The sequence below is a fragment of the Xenopus laevis genome, chromosome 1L, assembly GCF_017654675.1.
Source record: "Xenopus laevis strain J_2021 chromosome 1L, Xenopus_laevis_v10.1, whole genome shotgun sequence".
Taxonomy (NCBI): Eukaryota; Metazoa; Chordata; class Amphibia; order Anura; family Pipidae; genus Xenopus; species Xenopus laevis.
In genome coordinates, this window is record NC_054371.1 from 217,373,757 (window position 1) to 217,395,346 (window position 21,590).

The window sequence follows — 21,590 nt, forward strand, 5'->3', positions numbered from 1 at the left end:
CTTGGCGAATTAACGCTAGTGCAACTTCGCAACCTTACGCTTTCCCTGAGCGCAACTTCGGATTTTAGTGAATTTGCGTAGCGCTGGCGAAAATACACCTGGCGAAGTGCGGCGAAGCAGACGCTGGCGCAACTACGAATCTTAGTGAATTTGTCCCTATGGGAGATGGCTTCATGTATTTCTGAACTCTCTGGATAATGGTTTTCCCGGATAATAGATCCTATACCTGTATATCATTTGTGAAACTGGGTTTTAAGCTTGGTACGGTTCTGCTATGCAAATACCCTCAGATGAATAGCCTCCATGTATCTTCTTATACTGTAAAAATAACTTCCATCGTGCATTGGAGGCACAGAAGTTGATTTCATGTATCCCATTTGTTCCCGACACTTTCGAAAAGTCATTATGAAGCCAAGATGTTATATAGGATGTTCCCTCTTTTCGTGGTGCTGTCGTTAATGCCGTCTTTCAGTTGCAACCTCTGAAATGTCCTACTGAGAATGGCATCACACAAGTTATTTTGCTTTTCTCTGTTATCTTTTCCTTAAATAGTCCCTTCCCTAAATGAATCTACTTTCCACACAGCTTGAAAGGCATTGCTTTGTCCTGCACTGGATATTTGGACTTTATCTGACTTAGCTGTGCTGAACTATAGAGCTGCTACTTTGAAATATAAATAATATCCGATTCAAGGTTCCTCTTTTGTTGGTGTAAATCGAGGCAAACGCTGTTTCCAAACTCTACCAAAAAGTATTTTTTTAAAGCTTCCTAATCTTTCAATTCTTGACACGTTTATTTTTACTGTAAAAGAACGATGATGGAACAGTAAAAAGGAACTGGGAGAATGCAGACTTTGGATATTAATTAATATTGTGTATGTATGACGACTGACGAAGAACACAGGAGAAGACTTCTTGGTCACAATGCATCACATTGACTACTTTAATTTATTTAGCATTACTTCTAACTGATGGAAAAATAGTTTTGTGACTAGGAAGTAGGGATGCACGAAATTCAGGGTTCGGTTCGGTAATTAAGCCAGGATTGAGCCTTTTTCAGCAGGATTCGGATTCGGACAAATTAGGGGCGGAAGGGAAATTGCGTGACTTTTTGTCACAAATAAGGACGTAAATTTTTTTCCCTTCCCACCCCTGATTTGCATATGCAAATTAGGATTCAGATTTGGTCCGGTATTCGACCGAATCATTCATGAAGGATTTGGGGGTTCCGCCGAATCCAAAAGAGTGGATTCAGTGCATCCCTACTAGGAAGAAATCAAATTTAAGGGGTGGTTCACCTTTAAGTTAACTTTTACTATGTTATACAATGGCTAATTCTAAGCAACTTTTCCACTGGGTTTCATTTTTTCTTTTTTTATAGTGTTTGGATTGTTTATCCCCTCCTTCTGACTCTTTCCAGCTTTCAAATAGGGGTCGCTGACCCCATCTAAAAAACAAAATCCTCTGTAAGGCTACAAATGTATTGTTATTGCTACTTCTTATGGCTCGTCTTTCTAGTCTGGTCCTCACCTATTCTTATTTCAGTCTCTTATTCAAATCAATGCATGGTTGCTAGGGTAATTAGAACCCTAGCAACCAGATTGCTGAAACTGCAAACCGGAGAGCTGCTGAATAAAAAGCTAAATAACTCAAAAATCACAAGTAATAAAACACGAAAACCAATTGCAAATTACCTTATCTGCAAAATGGGGTAGGTATCCTCTGATCTACTACATATTTCTATGTAAAGGTGGCCATACACGGGCCGATAAAAGCTGCCGACAGACCGTGTCGGCAGTTTATTGGCCCGTGTATGGGGCCCCCCGACGGGCTTCACCGATCGAGATCTGGCCGAAAGTCGGATGGGCCGCATCTATTCGTTGATGCAGTCCCGCGATCCGCCCGCCCATTTAGGCATCGTTAGAATCCGATCGTTGGGCCCTAGGGCCCACGATCGGATCAGCCTGATATTCCCCACCTCAAGGTGGGCATATCGGAGGGAGATCCGCTCGTTTGGCGACATTGCCAAACAAGCGGATCTCTCAGTGTATGGGCACCTTAATGCACAGAAAGCTCTATATTAAAGGAACAGCGACACCAAAAAATGATTTTTTTTTAAAGTAATTCATTTATAATGTACTGTTACCCTGCACTGGTAAAATATTTCTGTTGGTTTCAGAAAGACTACTATAGTTTATATAAATACGCTGCTGTGTAGCCAAGGGGGCAGCCATTCAAAGGAGAAAAGGCTCACGTTTACATAGCAGATAACAGATAAGCTCTGTAGAATACAATGGGAATTTTCAGTTTTAAATCGTATTTTAAATACTTTAATGGATAAGTAAACCTTTAAAATTAGAATGCACTGAATCCACTATTTTGGATTTGGCTGAACCCCCGAATCCTTAGTGAAAGATTTGGCTGAATACCGAACCAAATCTGAACATTTTTTACTTCCTTGTTTTGTGACAAAAGCCATGCAATTTCCCTCACCACCCCTATTTTGCATTTGCAAATTAGGATTCAGAATCCGAATTTTGCTGAAAAAGGCTGAATCCTGGACGAATCTCCAACCGAATCCTGGATTCGGTGCATTCCTACTTCAAAATAAGTGAATGTAAAATTAATGAGGGTGCTATTCTAAGCACTTTTGCAATGTACATTCATTATTTATTTATTTTTTAATTCCAAGATATTAAAGGATACATGTACTGTTAACATGAATGAATTGTGTTACAACAGCGCCACCTACTGGTCATTTTCCCACCAGTCTGACCACCAAGTAGTCAAGGAAGTTGTCAGGAGAAAGAAAGAGGCTGCTCTGATGTTCTTCTGCTTAGGAAGGATTTGAGAAAGTTTTCAAATTTTTTTCCTAAGCAGTAGTGATGGGAGAATTTGCGAAACGACATCCTTTTTTTTTTTTTACGCTGGCGTAATTTTTTTTTTTTGAAGCCGGCGAATTTTCGGCAGCGAATTTTCACGGCTAATTTATTCGCCGCAAATTCGCGCCTTCACTACTAAGCAGAAGAACATCAGAGCATCTATTTTATATTCACTTATTTTTAAGGTTTACTTTTAATCCTTTAAAACACTTTAATTTTTTGATTTACTGTTCCTTTAAACACCAATGTGAGATGTTTTTACAATACAAAATGTTTTTCAGTAGGAAGGAAAAAAGATTTTTCAGTGCATGTTCCGATTACATACATCCAATGAAATTAAATCAGTTTTGCCATTAAGAAACCCCCCTATTGTAAAGTCATTATGTGTCTGCTTCAAAATGTAATTAACCTTTACAGCATTTACAGATTGTGGGTTTTAGCTCTATTCAGCCATGTTACCTATTAAAGGGATGTCAGAAGGCTAATTTAGTTTTTGTACCTGATCATATTTCCCAAGTGGAGAGTTTTGAAAGGACACAGCCTGGCATTAACTTATAAGAGGCAGCTGTTAAAACTGGTATGAAGGCACATTTGCAAGTCATGACTTTTTTTTCATGATTTTGTGAACTATTAACATATATATATATTGTTCTCACATTTCATTTCTATTCCTTGTCAAGTTATTCCATAACATTTGAATTGTGAATATTCTTGCTCTAGCCCTGTCAATAGTCTAATGTTTCCACTGGTCGGCAGGTCAATCTAACCCTTTCAAATCTCTCACAACACTTCACACTCTCTTTCACCATTTATTTGGTTGAGTTTTTAAAAATTTGAATTTTTAGAGATTTATAATACCCCAAAGCTGCTAAAAATCCAAATCCGAAAATACTCCTCCTCAAACCTGTCAAGGACTTGTAGAAGTTGTTTGTTGACATTTTGATCTTTCAATAACCCGATAAAGTCACGTTTTCACAGCAACAATTCAATAAAGTCGAGTTTTCGGAGCATCAATCATATGATTAAAATTGATGCTCAGTTTTGTCACAAGGTTTTTTTTTTTTGCTCTGACTTTTTCAAGAAGAAGTATTGATAAATGAGTTCAATTCATGGATAAGAATTTGGTGGACTTTGTTTTAATTAATAAATATACCTTAGAGTATCATTGAAGTGATTCACCAAGTTAAACCAAACTTTTTTTAGTTGTTTAAATACTTTATATTGTCTTCATCAAATATTTTTACCAAACCACTTCAAAATGTTATCTGGAAAAAAATAGGGACATTTACAATTTTTCTATGAATCTCATAAAATTTGTGCTTTTCTAATTTTTTTCAAAAAGCTCAAAAACAATTTGCGATTTATTTAGGGGCAGATTTATCAAGGTTCAAATTGAAAATTTACATTTTTGAATTAGAATTTCAAATTTTGGATTTTCACATTTTTTATGGCCAAAACTGTCAAATTCGACTAAGGAATTGCTAAAATTAGATTTGAGTTGTTTTTTTTAAAATTAGCATTCGATTTTCAAAATTTATCATACACTGGCCCTTTAAGAATTCAAATTCCACTATTTCCGAATTTGTGTTTTAACTTATGGAAGACGCCCTGGGATCAATTTGGAGTTCTTTACAGCCTTCCTGACATTCAAGTTTTTTCGGAGAAAAACTTGAATTTTAAAAACTCAAATCGAATTTGATTCAAATTTGCAGGTTGATCCTATTCACCCGAGTTTGAAAAATTCAATTTTTATAATAAATTGCAATTGGTCAAATTTCGAGTATCTGAGAGTTTATGGGAGTTTAAAATAACTCGGATTAACTCGTAATTTGACAATTGATATATCTGCCCCTACGTGTAAAAACCACAAAAGCCACAAATACAGAACTTTGCCAGGTAAAAATTGTCAAGGTCCTATAGAAATCCTTGGAAGCTGCATTGATCTTTTGAACTTTTAGAGGTTTTATTTTTTTTGCTAGGAATTGTCCGGGGAACTTGATTTTTTTTAGTGTTTTTTGAGGTATTCATACTTTTTAAGAACTATTTTGTTTCCCTGCATCATACAGCTTTTTTTTCATTGGCAAACCACAGTAATTCCACATTCAAACGCAATTTTATACCCCTCTTTTTATGTTTTCCCATATTTTGTTATTCTGTTGTGGTCCACTATAAAAATGTAAAATAGTAGCAATGATTAATAAACTGAATGAAATAAATACTAGAACAATTTAAATACATTTGCAAAGATATAGCAATAGCATGCAATGAAAAATTTCAAGTGTTACAGCAAGACAAAATAGTAGACCAAGAGGTTTGGTGTGAATTTATTGCAAAGCTGCACCAACAATAATCTCCTAGGTTTTATCACAGTTTCTCCTATACATTTCTGTATAGATTTCCTCTCTGCAATAATAGTATTGCAAGAAATGTCCTCCTCCTCCCTTTAAGCCAGTTCTCCTATATCTGTACAGATGCCTAATCCTTATAATTATTTTTTTGTAATTCCTTCAAACCCTACCAAAATTAGGTTTTGCATGTTGGCAATGAAAAGTAATCTGATGACTTCATCTTCATTTGTGGCCTGTGTGTTGCAAATCACTAGTATGGGCAAATCTGACCCTTTTCGCTCAAATTAGCAAAATGCCAAAAAATTTTAGAAATTAATTGAAGTCTATGGGCGACAGTTTTTTTGATTGAATGATACATTTTTGAAGCTCGACAAATTGTTTCACACATAAGAGTCTGTGGACGTCTTTTTCTTTTTTTAGGCGAAAACCTTTCACCTAAAAAACTCATTACTAGAAATCACAATTTTTTACATTTTTAAAACACAGGAGGGGGTTCAGCATATATTGTTGCCATATAGTTTTCCCATTGGTTTGATTTTTTTTATAAAAAAGGGGACTTGAAATTATTAACTGCCACTTGCAGGGGTTATTTCCAGGGTCACTTGTGCAGGGTGAGGGCAACACAGGTCTGACATATTGGGCAAGATTAAAATTTCCTAATTTAATTTGAAATTTTCCCACAATCGTCTAATGAGTTTTCATTTGATAAACCATGAGATACTTTACGTTTTTGTCATCAAATTGAATTTGGACCTTTGTGCTCATCCCAGTCTCCCACTGCTGCTCTACTACCACCCTAGTAAACCAGCTGGCATACATGGGAAACAGAGGGGCATTGAGTGCAATTGTATGAATGGTGCACTCAATAAAAATAGGCAACATATAAAAAGCTAAACACAACAAAAACTAGACTTTCAACCTGCACAATATTTCATTTTTAATGAATATGATTCTCTTTAATAATGAATTAGTGATGGGCGAATAAATTCACTGAGAATTTCTGGGTTTCGCCACCGGTGAATGAATTCGCGAAACTCTAGCAAAAAATCTATTGGTGTCAAAAATTTTGGACGTGCGTCTGAAAAATCACGCGTCACAATCGTATGAATGGTGCCCTCGATAAAAATAGCCAACATATAAAAAGCTAAACACAACAATCAACCTGCACAATATCTCATTTAAATGAATATGATTCTCCTTAATAATGAATTAGTGAAGTGCGAGTAAATTCGTCTGGCACGAATTCACTGTGAATTTCCGCTTATCACCAGCAGCGAATACATTCACGAAAATCCAGCGAAAATTTGCAGGCGTCAAAAATTTTTCAATGCGTGTCCAAGAAGTCAACACTATTCACACAAATTGTCGTCAATTTTCGAGTTTCACACTAATTTTTTAGCGAAACGGGAGAAATTCGCCCATCATTATAATGAATCTTTGAACAAAAATAAATAGGGATATGGAAACGGATATTATGCAGTATTTGTTTTGTTTTAAAAAAAAAAAAACAGATGACTTTTCATATATCAAGTGTTATTCCCATAGAAAGCCTTAGGAGCATTTTGTTCTGAAGTTTTGGTATTTGAATAATTCAGTTCAGTTGTTCCATAATGGCAGAAGAATTTCTCAGGGACTTTAAACATGATGGATTACCTTTATTATCACGTTGGATTACAAATTCAGCATAGTATGAAGGACTTTTTGGAAAATTAAAACAAGAGTCGTGTTTCATAATTCAAATGGAAAAAAAAGAAACTGCATCAGAAGTGTTTCAGTTGTGGATATGGGCATCTGAAGTTTCTTTTGCGCTTGGTTAGATGAAAACAACGTTTTTTTAAATACTTTCCCTAACTCCAGAACCAATATGTTTTATTAATCTGTTTGGTACAGAGAGTAGGAATAATAAAAAATAGAAACAAAGACGTACTGACCACTGGGTAATCTCAGTAATGAGAGACAGTTGGGTTGTTCTTGTTCTACTATGAAGCCACATTATTCTACGCCTAAAGTATATATGCTGTTTGGAATAATTCTCCATCACATAACACATTACTGTAAGGCTTTCTCTTAGTGGTTTTAGAGGTTTTTGAAACCATGACTAAACTCAGTTTCTCTAAAACCATGAATGTTATGACATTTATTAAAAAATGACAAGATTTTCAGACAACTCCTAGTAGAAAAAACATGAAAAGTCCTAATTGATTTGGAACAGTCCAATCAGAGCAGCGGAACTCCCATTGACTTCTTTAGAACCTCAACAACTTTTACTTGGTGAAGTTTGGCATTAAAGGCTTTCATGGATTTTACACTTAGGGGCAGATTTCTAAGCTCGAGTGAAGGATTAGAATGAAAAAAAAAAATCGAATTTCGAAGTAAAAATCGTTCGACTATTCGACCATTCGATAGTCGAAGTACTGTCTCTTTAAAAAATACTTTGACTACATACTTCGCCACTTTAAACCTACCGAGGTTCAATGTTAGCCTATGGGGACCTTCCCCAGCACTTTTCTAACATTTTTTTGATCAAATAAAAATCCTTTGATCGATTAAAATCGGTTGATTCTAAGGATTTTATCGTTCGATCGAAGCATTTGCGCATTTTTATTCACCCTCGAAATTACGCCCTTGATAAATGTACCCCTTAGAGACCCATTTATCGAAGGTCGAATTTAAAATGTATGTGAATTTTTTTAATTCAGATATACTCACAATTCGACTGGGAGGTTATTTAAGAAAAAATATGAATTTCTAATATTAGATCAAATGGTTCTGACCCAAAAATTGTAATTGTATTTGATTCTTATTCAATTCATATTAAATTCGTATTAGAGTCATACGAATCAAAATTTTTCTCCTGAAAAAAAACTTGAATGTCAGGAAGGCTATTAACATCTACAAATGGCTCAACAAACCTCTGCCATTGACTTGTACAGGAACTTGACAGATTTTAGGTGGCGAATATTCAAAATAGGACTGTTCTCATGGTTGAGGTGTGATAAATCTCAAATTCAAATTTACATTCAAATAAGGGGATTGAAATTCAAATGTGTCAATTTTGACACTCGAAATTTTTAATTCAAATTTACTATCTGACCCTTGATAAATCTGCCCCTTACTTAATCTCAAATTTTTAGAGCTTTGAGTCTATGGGAGAAGGCCTTCCCGTATTTCTGAGCTTTCTGGATAATGGCTTTCCGGATAATGGATCCCTTAATTGTACATGGGGTGTGAGGGTTGAACCGCTGGAGGCAAAAGATGGCAGACTATGGTCAGAGGTGGGGAGAATGAAAGGAAGAGCTCAACCCGAACCCAAACTATGACCTGGCAAACATTTCCCATATTATTCATGTTGAACTACTTTCCATGGCTTAGTAGTGGATGTTCGTTTGATCCATTACATATTTAAAGAATTACCCTCACAAGCTTATCTGACACAACACTTCACTGTTAGATTTGAGATCTTTAGACTCTCAGAGGTTCATGGATTACAATATACTTTCCCAGGGTGGTGATTAATCGGTCAAAAACTTGATTCAAAAGTTTTTGTTATTTTTTAAAGTTTAAATTTGAAATGTAATCAAATTTAATTTTTTTAGATACTTCCAGGTCCGTTCTCCAGCAAGAACTTCAGCGTGAGGAATGGGAGAGGAACTACCTGAATGGCCGAAAAATATCACAACGATCAGTTAGCAAAGAACGATGGGTGGAAACCCTTGTGGTTGCAGATACCAAAATGATCGGCTACCATGGCAGCAATAATGTGGAGTCCTATATATTTACTATCATGAACATGGTATGTATGATACAGTTTCGGCACTTTCTAAGTCCCTGATTATTAGTTGAATTTTGTTGACATTTTAGATGCCCTACTATTTTGTGGTCACCAATTTGGCATTGAGAGATAACCCCTGACTGATTTGTACTTGCATAGCATATTTTATTCAATTGATTTAAGTGGCGGGTAGTGATGGGCGAATTTGTGCCGTTTCGCTTCGCCGATATATTCGCGAATATATATATTTTTGACGCCGGCGAATTTTATGGCGCGAATTTTCACAGGCATTTTGCGAATTTAATCGCGAGCGTTTCGCGAATTTATTCGCTGGCGGCGAATCGCACAAATTTGCCACAAATTCGCCTGCCGAATAAATTCGCCCATCACTAGTGCCGGGGCATTTACTATGCCCACAGGCAGAAGTGCAAGAGAACTAAGGGGCACAAGAGAGTGTCCCCTAGTGCTCATGCACAGATCATTTCTACATTGGAACTGCCTGCACTATATACACCTTTCATGAGATGAAAAATCCAAGAGGTGCAGAGAACATAGAGGGTGCAGGTCCTGTCATAGGGCCTCATTGTGGCCCGAATTTATGTTCCTACCCAACTGGCCCCTCATGAATACAGCACTGCCTGACTGACTCCTAGGGGCTTATTTATTGAACTTAAAATTGTTCTGTTCAAGTTTTTAAAGAAGAAAACTCAAATTATTAGAGGGAAAAAAACTTTTAGAGATTTTTTTTATACCCCAAAGCTGGTAAAATCCAAAAATACTCCATCTCAAACCTGTCAAAGTCATATTGAAGTCAATGACAGATGTCCCTGAAGATGTTTCTTGGCAAAGTGATCTACTGTACACTGGTATTCGTCTGATAAGCCAATAAATTTGATTTGTCGCGGCAAAAACTCGATTAAGTCAAGTTTTTGGAGCGTCAATTTTAAAAAGTCCCATGATTCGAATAGATGCACAATTTTGTCACTACATTTTACCGCACCGCATCTTGCTGATTTTTAAATAAATGAGTTAAATCTGTGGATGGGAGTTAGGTCAACTTTGTTTTAATAAATACCCCCCTTAGAGTGAGCTATTACAAACCTTTTTAAATTTTCTAAGCCTACTGGGCCTATCTTCACTCAGCTCAGCAGACCACCTTCTGCAGCAAGTGAAAGACCAAATGGACAGAACATGTGGTGTTTTATAAATAGCCCCTAGGATTTATACTAAAGCAAGTTTAAAATAGCATTACATGTAGGGGCAGATTCATCAAGGGTCGAAGAGAAAATTAAAATTTCAAATTCAATTTTCGAATTTAAAAATGTGAATTTCAAGTTTATTTTAGTGTTATTAGAATAGTTAAAATTTGATTAGAGTTTTTAAAAAAATCCGAATTTCGAAATGTATCATGCACTGGCTGAATTCGAATTTAACTATTCACCACTTTAAACCTGCCGAATTGCTGTTTTAGCCTATGGGGACGTCCTGGAATCAATTTGGAGTTCTTTGGTGGCTTCCTGAAAATCGATTTGTTTTTTCCCAAGAAAAAACTCAAATCGAATTTGATTTGAATTTGATTTGAGTTTGCGGGTCGATCCCATTCACCCAAATTGAAAAAATTCTATTTTTATAAAAAATTTCAATCATCTCAGCCATTTTAGGGATGGGCGAATTTTTCCGCCTTGTTTCGCCGCGGAATTGACGCCCATAGACTTGTATGGTGCCGTGCGACAAAAAAAAAAGACACGTCAAAAACATTTGAGCCGAATAGACTTTAATGAGCGTCTGCGACATTTCGCCAGCGGCAAATTTTTGGCGAAATGAAATGGGTCTACACAGAAATGGCTGCTTCCTCCCTGCACCAGGAAGTGATGTAATCAGAGAGAATTTCAATGAACAGCTGCAAGGCTGCAGTGCTAGAAACGACCAGTGGGTCGGGGGTTAGGTTACCCTAGATCAGGAGTCCCCAACCTTTTTTATTCGCGAGCCACATTTAAATGTAAAAAGAGTTGGCGAGCAACACAAGCATGAACAATTCCACGGGGATGTCAAATAAAGGCTGTGATTGGCTGTTTGGCTGTCTCTGTATGGACTGCCAGCCTATAGGAGACTCTGTTTGGCAGTACAAATCCTAACTAACAACCAAAACTAGTCTCCAAGCCTGGAATTCATAAATAAGCACCCGCTTTGAGGTCACCGAAAGCAACATCAACAAGGGGTTGGTGAGCAACACGTTTCTCTCAAGCTACTGGTTGGGGATCACTGCCCTACATGCTCAATACACACACGTATAAGAAATCAATACATTTGCGGTTTCGTGAATTTATTCGCCGCTGGCGAATCGTGGGAATTCACCGCAAATTCGCACTTGGCGAATAAGTTTGCCCATCACTACATATGAAGAAATTTACAGCAATCATTATACATGGATTACGGACAGAAAGACTCGTTATCCGGAATACCCCTGGTCCTTAGCATTCTGGATAATAGGTCCCATACCTGTATTAATTTAAACATGCTTTTAATTACATTTGGTATAATTAAGTCACATACTGTAAGTATTTGCTTTGCCACTGTTTTATTATTACAAAGAAAAAGTAAATCATTTTCAAAAATTAGAATTATTTGACTGTGTCTGTGGGAGTCTGTGGGAGATGACCTTCCTGTAATTCAGACCTTACTGAATAAGAGGTTTCCAGATAAGGGATCCATACCCTGTATGACCAGTATTTGAATTTTCATTGCAATATTGGCCTTACAGAAGGCCAATAGAAGAAGAGGGTAATTTACTAAAATCTTTATTTTAATTAAAAAATCACGACCAATCTCCCATACCTAATTTGACCTTATTTATTATTTAAAAAGCTCAAATTAAAAAAAAAATCTTATATAATATATCATCCTTTTTTTATAGCTTTTTCCCCAATTTTTTTCAGGTTTTTGCCAGGAAAGCCTGAAATGATCGTATTTTCTGGCTAAACCCATTGCAGACCAACGATAACTTCCCATTAGGATAGGGACCTCTGTCTGCCATTGACTTATACACAACCATGGCAGGTCTGAGATGGCTGGTTTTCGGATTCCGGCTTTTTACTGCATTGGACTTAAATAAATGTAGAAAAATTCGAGTTAAATTTTTTTTTTTTAAATAACCCACTTAAAATTGATTGAGTAGCTTGCTTAGATCAGTCAAATATAAAGAGGTACTCTTGCAATGTCTATGCCTTATAACCTTATTTGAAAAATGTATATGTGCTATATCCTATCCAGAAGATTGATGTATATTTCTGTATTTTTTATTTGTATTTTTTTTCTTTCTTTTATTTTTTCTTTTATATTCTGTTTTTTTTATTGTAAAATTGAAAAAATCATAAATAAAGAGATTTAAAAAAAATTGATTGTATGGATTTTGGGTAAAGCTAAAATTCTGTTTATCAATGTGGAATTACCTACAGAATGGCATTTAACACAATGTATTTTAAGGGGGTATTTACTAAAACTCATTTTTTTATTAAAACAAAGTTGGTCTAATTCCCATCCACAAATTGAACTCATTTATCAAAAAATCAGCTAGAAAAATTCAGTGCAGTAAAAGTCTCAAAATCATGTGACAATTCGAGTTCGACTTTTTCAAGTTATTGCCTGAAAAGCTTGACTTTTTCTTATTATCATACAAAAACCAGAGCAGATCAAAATGTCAAGAAATATTTTCAAGTTTTAAAAGGGACATCTGCCTTTGACTTCTACATGACCTCGACAGGTTTGAGATGGAGTATTTTCAGATTTTTTGGGGTTTTTATTCCCTTTAAAAAACTATTTGAGTTTTTCCCATTTAAAAACCCAGAAAAAATCGATTTGCTAAATACTGAAGGCCCCTAGGATTCCCCAGTGATTTTAGTAAGTTTGTCCCATAAGTTTACATTGTCCCATATAGTATAGAAGATGAATCAAAATGTTTTGCTTTCCTGGCACAGATTACTAACTCCTATAGATTGCTTTCTATTATGAATCACAGGCATGACTTGCTAAATCATAGGCCAATACATATTTATTCATTTTATATTGATGTTTCAGGCAGGAGGAAATCCATTATTTAATATATAGAAAATGAAAATTCTAGGGTTCACTGGAAGGCTGCTTAAATATTTAGTTGTTATTTAAAATAAAAAAAAATCCATAAAAAAAGTAAATCCACATGTGGTTAATCATCCAACTACAGTATCTCTCTGCAGTAAAAGCGAAAGGAATAGCACAAGAGTTAGATTTTAATATTGATCTTGACTGATGTGAATAAACGCATAATGTCAGGGCCTAAAAAGAATGTTATTAAGATAAAATTGATTACTTTTCTGCAGTGCCATTCAACGTATAGAGCAGAACCAGCACTGAGTGTATTAGTGCAACTCAAAGGAATGAGATCATGCCGCCATGTTTAGCATACAAATAATGACAGAGAGCAAACTGACAGTGCAGTGATAAAGAAGACACTCACATTCACCTGGGGTTTTTCTGGTTAATAGATCTTTCTGTAATTTGGACCTTAAGTCTAATATAAAATCATGTAAACATAAAATAAACCCAATAGGCTGGATTTGCTTCCAATAAAGATTAATTATATCTTAGTTGGGAACAAGTAGAAGCCCCTGTTTTATTATTACAGAGGAATAAGGAAATTATTTTTAAACATTTGGAATATTTGGATAAAATGGAGTCTATGATAGAAGGCCTTGCTGTAATTCAGAGCTTTCTGGATAATGGGTTTCCAGATAACGGATCCTATACCTGTGCATGGGGTGTGAGGTTTGAATTCTAGGACTGATTTAGGGAAAGTAGGGGACAAAGATAAACATATCAAAACAAATATGAAATTACATTGGAAAGACCTTTCTGGAGACACAGTGCTATCATATGCATTCATTATTCATAAATTAATATTTTATTTTACAGTTTTACAGAAACCTATTTAAGTGGTTATTTCTAGTGATCGAATTTCTCCCGTTTGCGAAACGCAAATTTTGACGCCCGCGTCAATTCAATTTTGACACTCGCAATAATTTTGACTCCGGCATTAAAGTCAATGGGCATCCAAATAGTGTTGACGCGCAACGTGGGTCCAAACAGATTTTTTTATATTCAATTTTGAAATCTGACATGGGGCTAGATATATTGTCAATTTCCCAGCTGCCCCTGGTCATGTGACTTGTGCTCAGATAAACTTCAGTCACTCTTTACTGCTGCACTTCAAGTTGGAGTGATATCAACTCCCTCCCCCCCCAGCAGCCAAACAAAAGAACAATGGGAAGGTAACCAGATAACAGCTCCCTAACACAAGATAACAGCTGCCTGGTAGATCTAAGAACAACACCACTCAGTAATAAAAACCCATGTCCCACTGAGACACATTCAGTTACATTGAGAAGGAAAAACAGCAGCATGCCAGAAAGCATTTCTCTCCTAAAGTGCAGGCACAAGTCACATGATTGGGGGCAGCTGGTAAATTGACAAAATGTCTAGCCCCATGTCATTTTAAAATTGAATATAAAAAATCTGTTTGCTCTTTTGAGAAATGGATTTCAGCGCAGAATTCTGCTGGAGCAGCACTATTAACTGATTAATTTTTAAAAAAATTTTGTTCCCATGACAGTATCCCTTTAAGCTAGTTGTACATCAGTTGTCCTCTTTCCATTTTTATTGTCTTTTTATTGTTCCATGTTTCCTTCTGCTTCACCCATTACCATTTTTTACTCTTAGACTTCACATCTTAGTAATAAAATATAACAAAATGCAGACAAAAATGAAAAAGAAAAAGAGAATAGTAACTTTACTGATCCCCTGTGGTACCAGAGAAGTGTATCAGTTCCAGGTTAGGTTAGATTGGAAGTTTATTAGAATCATCTCAGAATGATGTGCATAATCTCCTGTGCCTTTATCTTAGTCATAAAACTCCCGCTGTCTTAATATCATTCTAAAACCATCCTGGAGGTGGAGGAAAGAGACTTTATGATTCCTACACAGCTATTACTTTACCATAAGAATGAACATAATGACTCAATTACATAGATGCAGGGTCCTGTCTCTGTAATGTAAGACTAGTCACTTTCTACAAGTCATTCAATGCAAAAGTATGGTCAATGCTCCAGTAATGCAATATTCAATTGCATCTGTTTGTGGCTGATAATTTTAATAAAATGACAATTTGCTAGTGATGGGCAAATAAATTCTGCAGGCACGAATTTGCAGGAAAATTTCAGCGTTTCTCCCCTGGCGAATAAATCAGCGAAACTGCGGAGAAAATTTGCTGTCAAAAAATCCGCTGTGTCAAAAACAATTTAGGCGCGTGTCAGAATAGTCATGTGCATAAATATTGGTGCTTGTCAAAATTATTCGGACACCCATTGACTTTAATGCATTTGGACAAAATAGGGATGCGTGGTTGCATGCGCCGAAATTGAAGTGTGTCAAAATAATTTTGACGCCCATTGACTTCAATACGTTTTGCAAATTGTTCGCCATTTTGCGAATTGCGTGGGATAGGTTCGCCCATCATTACAACTTGCCTTTAGATTACTTGGACTTAAATGGAGGTGTTTTAGATGTATATATGTAATCCTTTTCTTACCACACTCTTAAACAGCAATTAACCCTTTGCAATCCAGGGCCCTAAATTCTCTTTGCAGGAAAGATACTGGGAACAATTACAGTGCAGTGCCTCCACCTAGTAGGCACTGAGGAGTGCACCTCAGGGCTCCCCACTAGGAAAATAAAACATAACAGTTGCAGTAAACAAAGAGGAACTTTATATATAGAATTAGGGAAAAAATGGGTTAACAAGTACAATGCAATAATATTCCTACACTGGGGAGACGTAGTTCTGTCTAGCACCTAGTACAGTCTCTCTCTACTGCAGGTAGAGTTAAGTCCACATGTAATGTCAGTTTTCCCTCCCAGAGCTCTTTATTCCCCAGGTAGCTATACCTGCCCCAATGTACCTCTCCTTTAGGATATAGTCTGTAACTCCCACATGGCAGGCTCTCATGAAACAATTGTCCTCACACTGGGGACACACAAGGGTTGCAACAGGATGGAATGCAGGGTAACCTCTCCCTCTAGGCTGAAGCTCAAAGTTGTCCATCTGAGCACAAACAAAGTCTCACTTATTAATGCAGCTCCTTTAAATACACACTGCACTTTGACTTTGTCGAGATCTGGCTCTAGTGGCTGTTGCAGCAGAAGTCCATTATAAGCTCTCTCTGTAACCCTGTGCATTTGGCTACAAAGCAAGGTACTCCCTTGGGTCTTCCTCCTTTCTCAGGGATGCACTGGGGCTCCAAGTCTATCGGATGGCTGGATGATTTCACACAGAGAAAAACAGGGGAAAGACTTGTCTGATCACCTACATTTATATAAAGCCACTGCTACAACTAGGATAATAATATGCATACAGTAAGGGGCAGATTTATCAAGGGTCGAATTTCGAAGTAATGGGAGTTTTTTTGAACTCCCATAACTTCAAATTCGAATAAAAAAAAACAAAACAACCAGAATCTATTCAAAAAATTAACGTTTTTTTTTTTGCGGGTGTATAGGCTGTATTCGACGGTTCGATTGTATTTGATCGAATTCGATTATAAGTATTTTCAAGTCCACCAATTGACTCCAAATAAGTTCTAGGAGGTCCCTGATAGGCTATATTATAAAACAGCAAATCGGCAGGTTTTAGACGGCGGATGTTCGAAGTCGAATTTTAAAAGAGACATTACATGATAAATTTCGATTTTCTATTTTTTTTCAAATTCAAATCGAAATTCGACTATTCCCTAGTTGAAGTACATATAAACTTGCAGATAGTGCCCTGGCACCTAGCACTGCAAGGTAGTAGTGCTACCCATTGCACCACCTTCGGCCCCATGAAAACTCCTTACACATAGTGGCTTTATAGAAAATTAACCCCAACAATAATTATCTGCTGTTCCACCTTGCAGTGTTGGCCTGGGGGATGCTGGGCCCACCAGCAAATTGAAGCTAGGGGTCCACCATTCCATCGGCCTCCAGCATACTGCACCACTGTGCTCCTGCCCAGTTAAGGGCCCACGTACACTCTAGCACACCTGCCACATTTTGGCTCCTCTCTTACTGCCTGTCAAGGGGTCCGGTCAAGTGAGGCTCAACAGGATTACCGGGGCCCACTGGGTTTTCTCCTGATGGGTCAGTCCGACCCTGAGCAGCAATACCACAAGTTTGAGTCAGTACAGCTCCTATCAACCTGTTGGTTTGGTAAAAATATTAGGGGCAATTCACAATTGTATCTTATGTGATGGACATATCCCACTGATTGGATGCAGGAAGAGGGTGGGGCTTCGTTCCCTTTTGTCAATTGTATGTTTTTTAATGAATATATGCCATACTGAAAGCGGCAGTTTCATAAGCAGGTTGGTCTTTATAGGCTTTTATGTGCAGAATGAAAAGCTATAGCCATAATGAGAAGCTAGTGGCACATAACAGATGACATTATTCCGAGGCTGATGCCACAATTCAAACAAAAAAAGCATAAAAGCATATTAAACAGTTAGAAAATCGGGGCATTATCTGTGAATCATCATACAAAGGCTTTCACGGGCAATTAGAAATAAATCAGCAACAATGCATTATGGCTGCTTGCTCTGTATAATAAACCTAATTATCTACGGGTGATGTCACAGAACATACAATAAAACTTCCACTTACAGCACATAGACATTTCATGAAGTATTAAAGCAGAAGTGTTCTAACTGGTATTTAAATAGGATAATATATATATGAGCTTAATAGACCTAAAAAAGGAAATAATAGGAGTTTTTTTTTTCTAATGCATTAGTCATTTCAAGAGACTAAGCTCATTTCAGTTTTTCGGAAACTAGAAAATAAAGTAATTTTCTCACACTGGGTTATGACTGATTTATTAATATGTACATTTCTATGTACGTTTGTCGTGGGCTAAGAGCAGCCTGTGATTTGCTGAAATAAACTCCCACTTATCCACTGGTTGATCATGGAAAAAAGTTCCTTTATTCAACACAAGTTTTTATTCAGGGAGGGTGGGGGAATTGTTTTTCTGAATACAGGGTTACTGTAATAGCTGCAAATAAGAAAACATTTTGTATAATTTGACAGTAAATTAATGACTGTAATTAAACAAATTCCCTGTGCTTCAAAGTTAAAAATAAAGACAGAAGCAGATTTCTAAAGTTTATATTTGGGATTTTGCATCAACTTTCTGATCATATGTTTCTGAGATTTATCAAAGCAAATATATGAAACAAGAAATAAAAATCTCACTACCCAAACCTTGACGAGATGCAGGTTTTAGATATTGTAGGGGGGGGAAAATGACAGTTGCTGAAAAGGAAATTTTTTTAAAAAATATGAGCAAGATAACAACTCCTTAATGTGCTCCCATAAAGTCATCTGGAAGGCAAGTAATTAAAAAAAAACTATAAAAAAAAGAAAATAATCAAGACCAATTGAAAAGTTGTTTAGAATTAGCCTATAACATACTGAAAGGTAACTTAAAGGTGAACCACCCCTTTCATTTTATTCTCCCATACTGTATTTGTATAGGCAGAGCACCTATAGATAACCCACACAGACACAGGGAGAACAAAGAAATACCATTTGGAGGGCTATATTTCAAACTTTAAATAAACTTGAAATGTAAAAAAAAAAACACAAGTTACCTTATGTATTAAAAAATCCAAATATAAAAAACTTGAATGAATAAAAATGTAGGAAAGGATATACTCAAATACCTCAAATTCATGCTTTACGCATCATTTTTAGTGAGTTTACAAGCTCAAAAAAATAGAAAAACTCAAAAACTTGAATTGAATAACAGTTTAAATTTTTGCTAAGACAGCCCATTGATGTTTACATGGCCAAGTTTTACATGCTAGTTTTTCGTGTATTTTTTGCTTAATGGATGTTTTTATGATATTTAAGGGAAAAATAAAAATATGAACCTGAATAAATATACATATATATGTATTTTAGGGGCAGATTTATCAAGGGTCAAATTTAGAGTTCATGGAGTTTTTTTAAACTCCCATAAACTCCCATAAACTCGAAATTCGACAAATTAAAATGTATTAATTAATTAAAATGTTTAAAACTCGGGTAAATGCAATTGACCCGCAAACTCGAATCGAATTTGAATCAAATTTGATTCGATTTTTTTTCTCTGAAAATGTAAGGAAGGCAGCAAACAACTCCAAATTGATCCCAGGATGTCCCCCATAGACTAAAACAGCAATTCAGCAGATTTAAGTCGAGTGCATGATACATTTTGAAAATCAAATAAGACTTTTTTTAAAAACTAGATTCAAGTTTAACTATTCCCTAGTCGAATTTCACAAAAAAAACCTCGAAATTTAAATTTCAAAATTCTAAATACGAATTAGAATTTTCACTTCGACCCTTGATAAATGTCATGTCTTTTACAGCTATCTACAAACCAAAGGTCAGAAAGCAAGTTTGAAATATAGAATAAATATTGAATAGAAATAAACATTACTTCAAATATCGGTGCTGTGTTTTTCACTGTTGAAACCCCTGCTAAGAAACAGACAGTCGGACATTTTAAAGACCATAAATCTGCAAAATTATTGAAAAGCCAAAACACTTTCTGCTTTTATTAATAATCTACCACTTGATATGACTGAACCATTATCTTCTTGCTTAAACAGGTGGCGGGATTATTTCACGATTCAAACATAGGCAATGCAATTCACATTAAAGTGGTTCGGCTTATTTTGCTGGAAGAGGAAGAGGTAAGTGACACCAGCCTACTGTACAAATGTGCCATAGACAGTGTATGGAAAAGGAATTTTGGAAAAGGGGTACATTTACTATGGGTCAAATATCGAGGGCTAATTAACCCTCAATATTCGACCATCGAAGTTAAATACTTTGACTTTGAATATCGAAGTCGAAGGATTTACCGCACGATCGAACGATTAAACCCTTCAAATTGAAAGATTCTAAGGATTTTAATCCATCGATCAAACGATTTTCCTTCGTTGACAAATTGGCTAGAAAGCCTATGGGGACCTTCCCCATAGGCTAACACTGGTGCTCGGTAGGTTTTAGGTGGCAAAGTAGGTGGTCGAAGTTTTTTTTAAAGAGACAGTACTTCGACTATCGAATGGTCGAATAGTCAAATGATTTTTAGTATGATTCGAAGTCATAGTCGAAATTTGAAGTAGCCAATTCGATGGTCGAAGTAGCCAAAAAAATACCTCAAAATTCAAAGTATTTTTCCTTCTAATCCTTCACTCGAGCTAAGTAAATGTGCCCCTTAAAGTGCCAGATTTAATTCAGTGAGAAAAAGGTTTATCACGTGAAAACTCATGGATGCGATTCAATTTCAGATGCAATTAAATTCAGAAAAACGTATCTCACTGTTAATTACGTGAAAACTCTATGGGGTTTTTTTTTATCAAAGTCCAAATTTATCTCAATATTTTCTGAAAAAAACTCCGACCAAATCCGCATGGGTTTTTCCACGATTTTTTCGAAATTTTCACCCGATTTCTTATGTTTTTTTGCCCAGAAACTCTGAAAACTTCTGGGTATTGCACGAAAACCAGTGCACATCAAACAATTCTTGGGACTTCTCCCATTGACTTATATGCAGCTTCCACAGGTCCGAGATGACGGATTTTCTGATTCTGACTTTTCCATCCTCTGGGTTATTAAATTCCATTGATTTTTGCATTCAGAGTTTAGTAAATAACCCCTATAAATCTACAGTAATTTAACTGAATTAGGAGAAAAGTTTTTATATTCAAATTTCCAGAATTGACTAACATAAGAAAAGTGTATTGTAATCCATTTAATATATAAATGTAGCTTATTGTTACATAAAATAAGTGTCAAAAACCTCACATTTGCAATATTTTGCTTTATTTTTGCTTAATGAATGAGTCAGTATTAGCATTTTGAGTTAATATGTGTAAATGAGTTTAAAAGATGAGTTTACCTTTTAACTTATCTATTTTAAGGACCTATTCTAAACATCATCTGTAAGAAGTTTCAATATTTGTTTTATATGGTTTTTAAATTAATAGCATTCAGATTTAGTCTTTATCCAGCCTGCAGCTAAAAACTCTACCTAGTAGAACAGATCATTGTGCAAGCAACCAAAAACACTAATTACAGGTATGGGACCTGTTATCAAGAATGCTTGGGACCTGGGGATTTCCAGATAAGGAATCTTTGGTAATTTGGATCCTCATACCTTAAAGCAGGGGTCCCCAACCTTTTTTACCCGTGAGCTACATTCAAATGTTAAAAGAGTTGGGGAGCAACGCAAGCATGAAAAAGTCCCTTGGGGTGCCACATAAGGGCTGTGATTGGCTATTGGTAGCCCCTATGTGGCCTGGCAACTCTACCTGGCAGTACATCTTGTTGTTATGCAATTAAAACTCACTTCCAAGTCTGGAATTCAAAAATAAGCACCTACTTTGAGGCCACTGAGAGTAACATCCAAGGGGTTGGAAAGCAACATGTTGCTCACGAGCTACTGGTTGGGGATCACTGCCTTAAAGGGATGGTT

General features: G+C 36.1%; 1 protein-coding gene across 2 annotated transcripts in view; it reads left to right on the forward strand.

Moving 5' to 3' along the window:
* The window catches only part of adamts12.L (ADAM metallopeptidase with thrombospondin type 1 motif 12 L homeolog), a 352,590-nt gene that overhangs the window by 174,860 nt on the left and 156,140 nt on the right, over nucleotides 1–21,590 (forward strand). For both annotated transcript variants that reach the window (XM_018266523.2, XM_018266519.2), the window contains exons 4-5: nucleotides 8,826–9,022; nucleotides 19,720–19,803. In XM_018266523.2, the coding sequence (XP_018122012.1) occupies nucleotides 8,826–9,022; nucleotides 19,720–19,803 (281 nt within the window). The remainder of the gene's footprint in view (nucleotides 1–8,825; nucleotides 9,023–19,719; nucleotides 19,804–21,590) is intronic.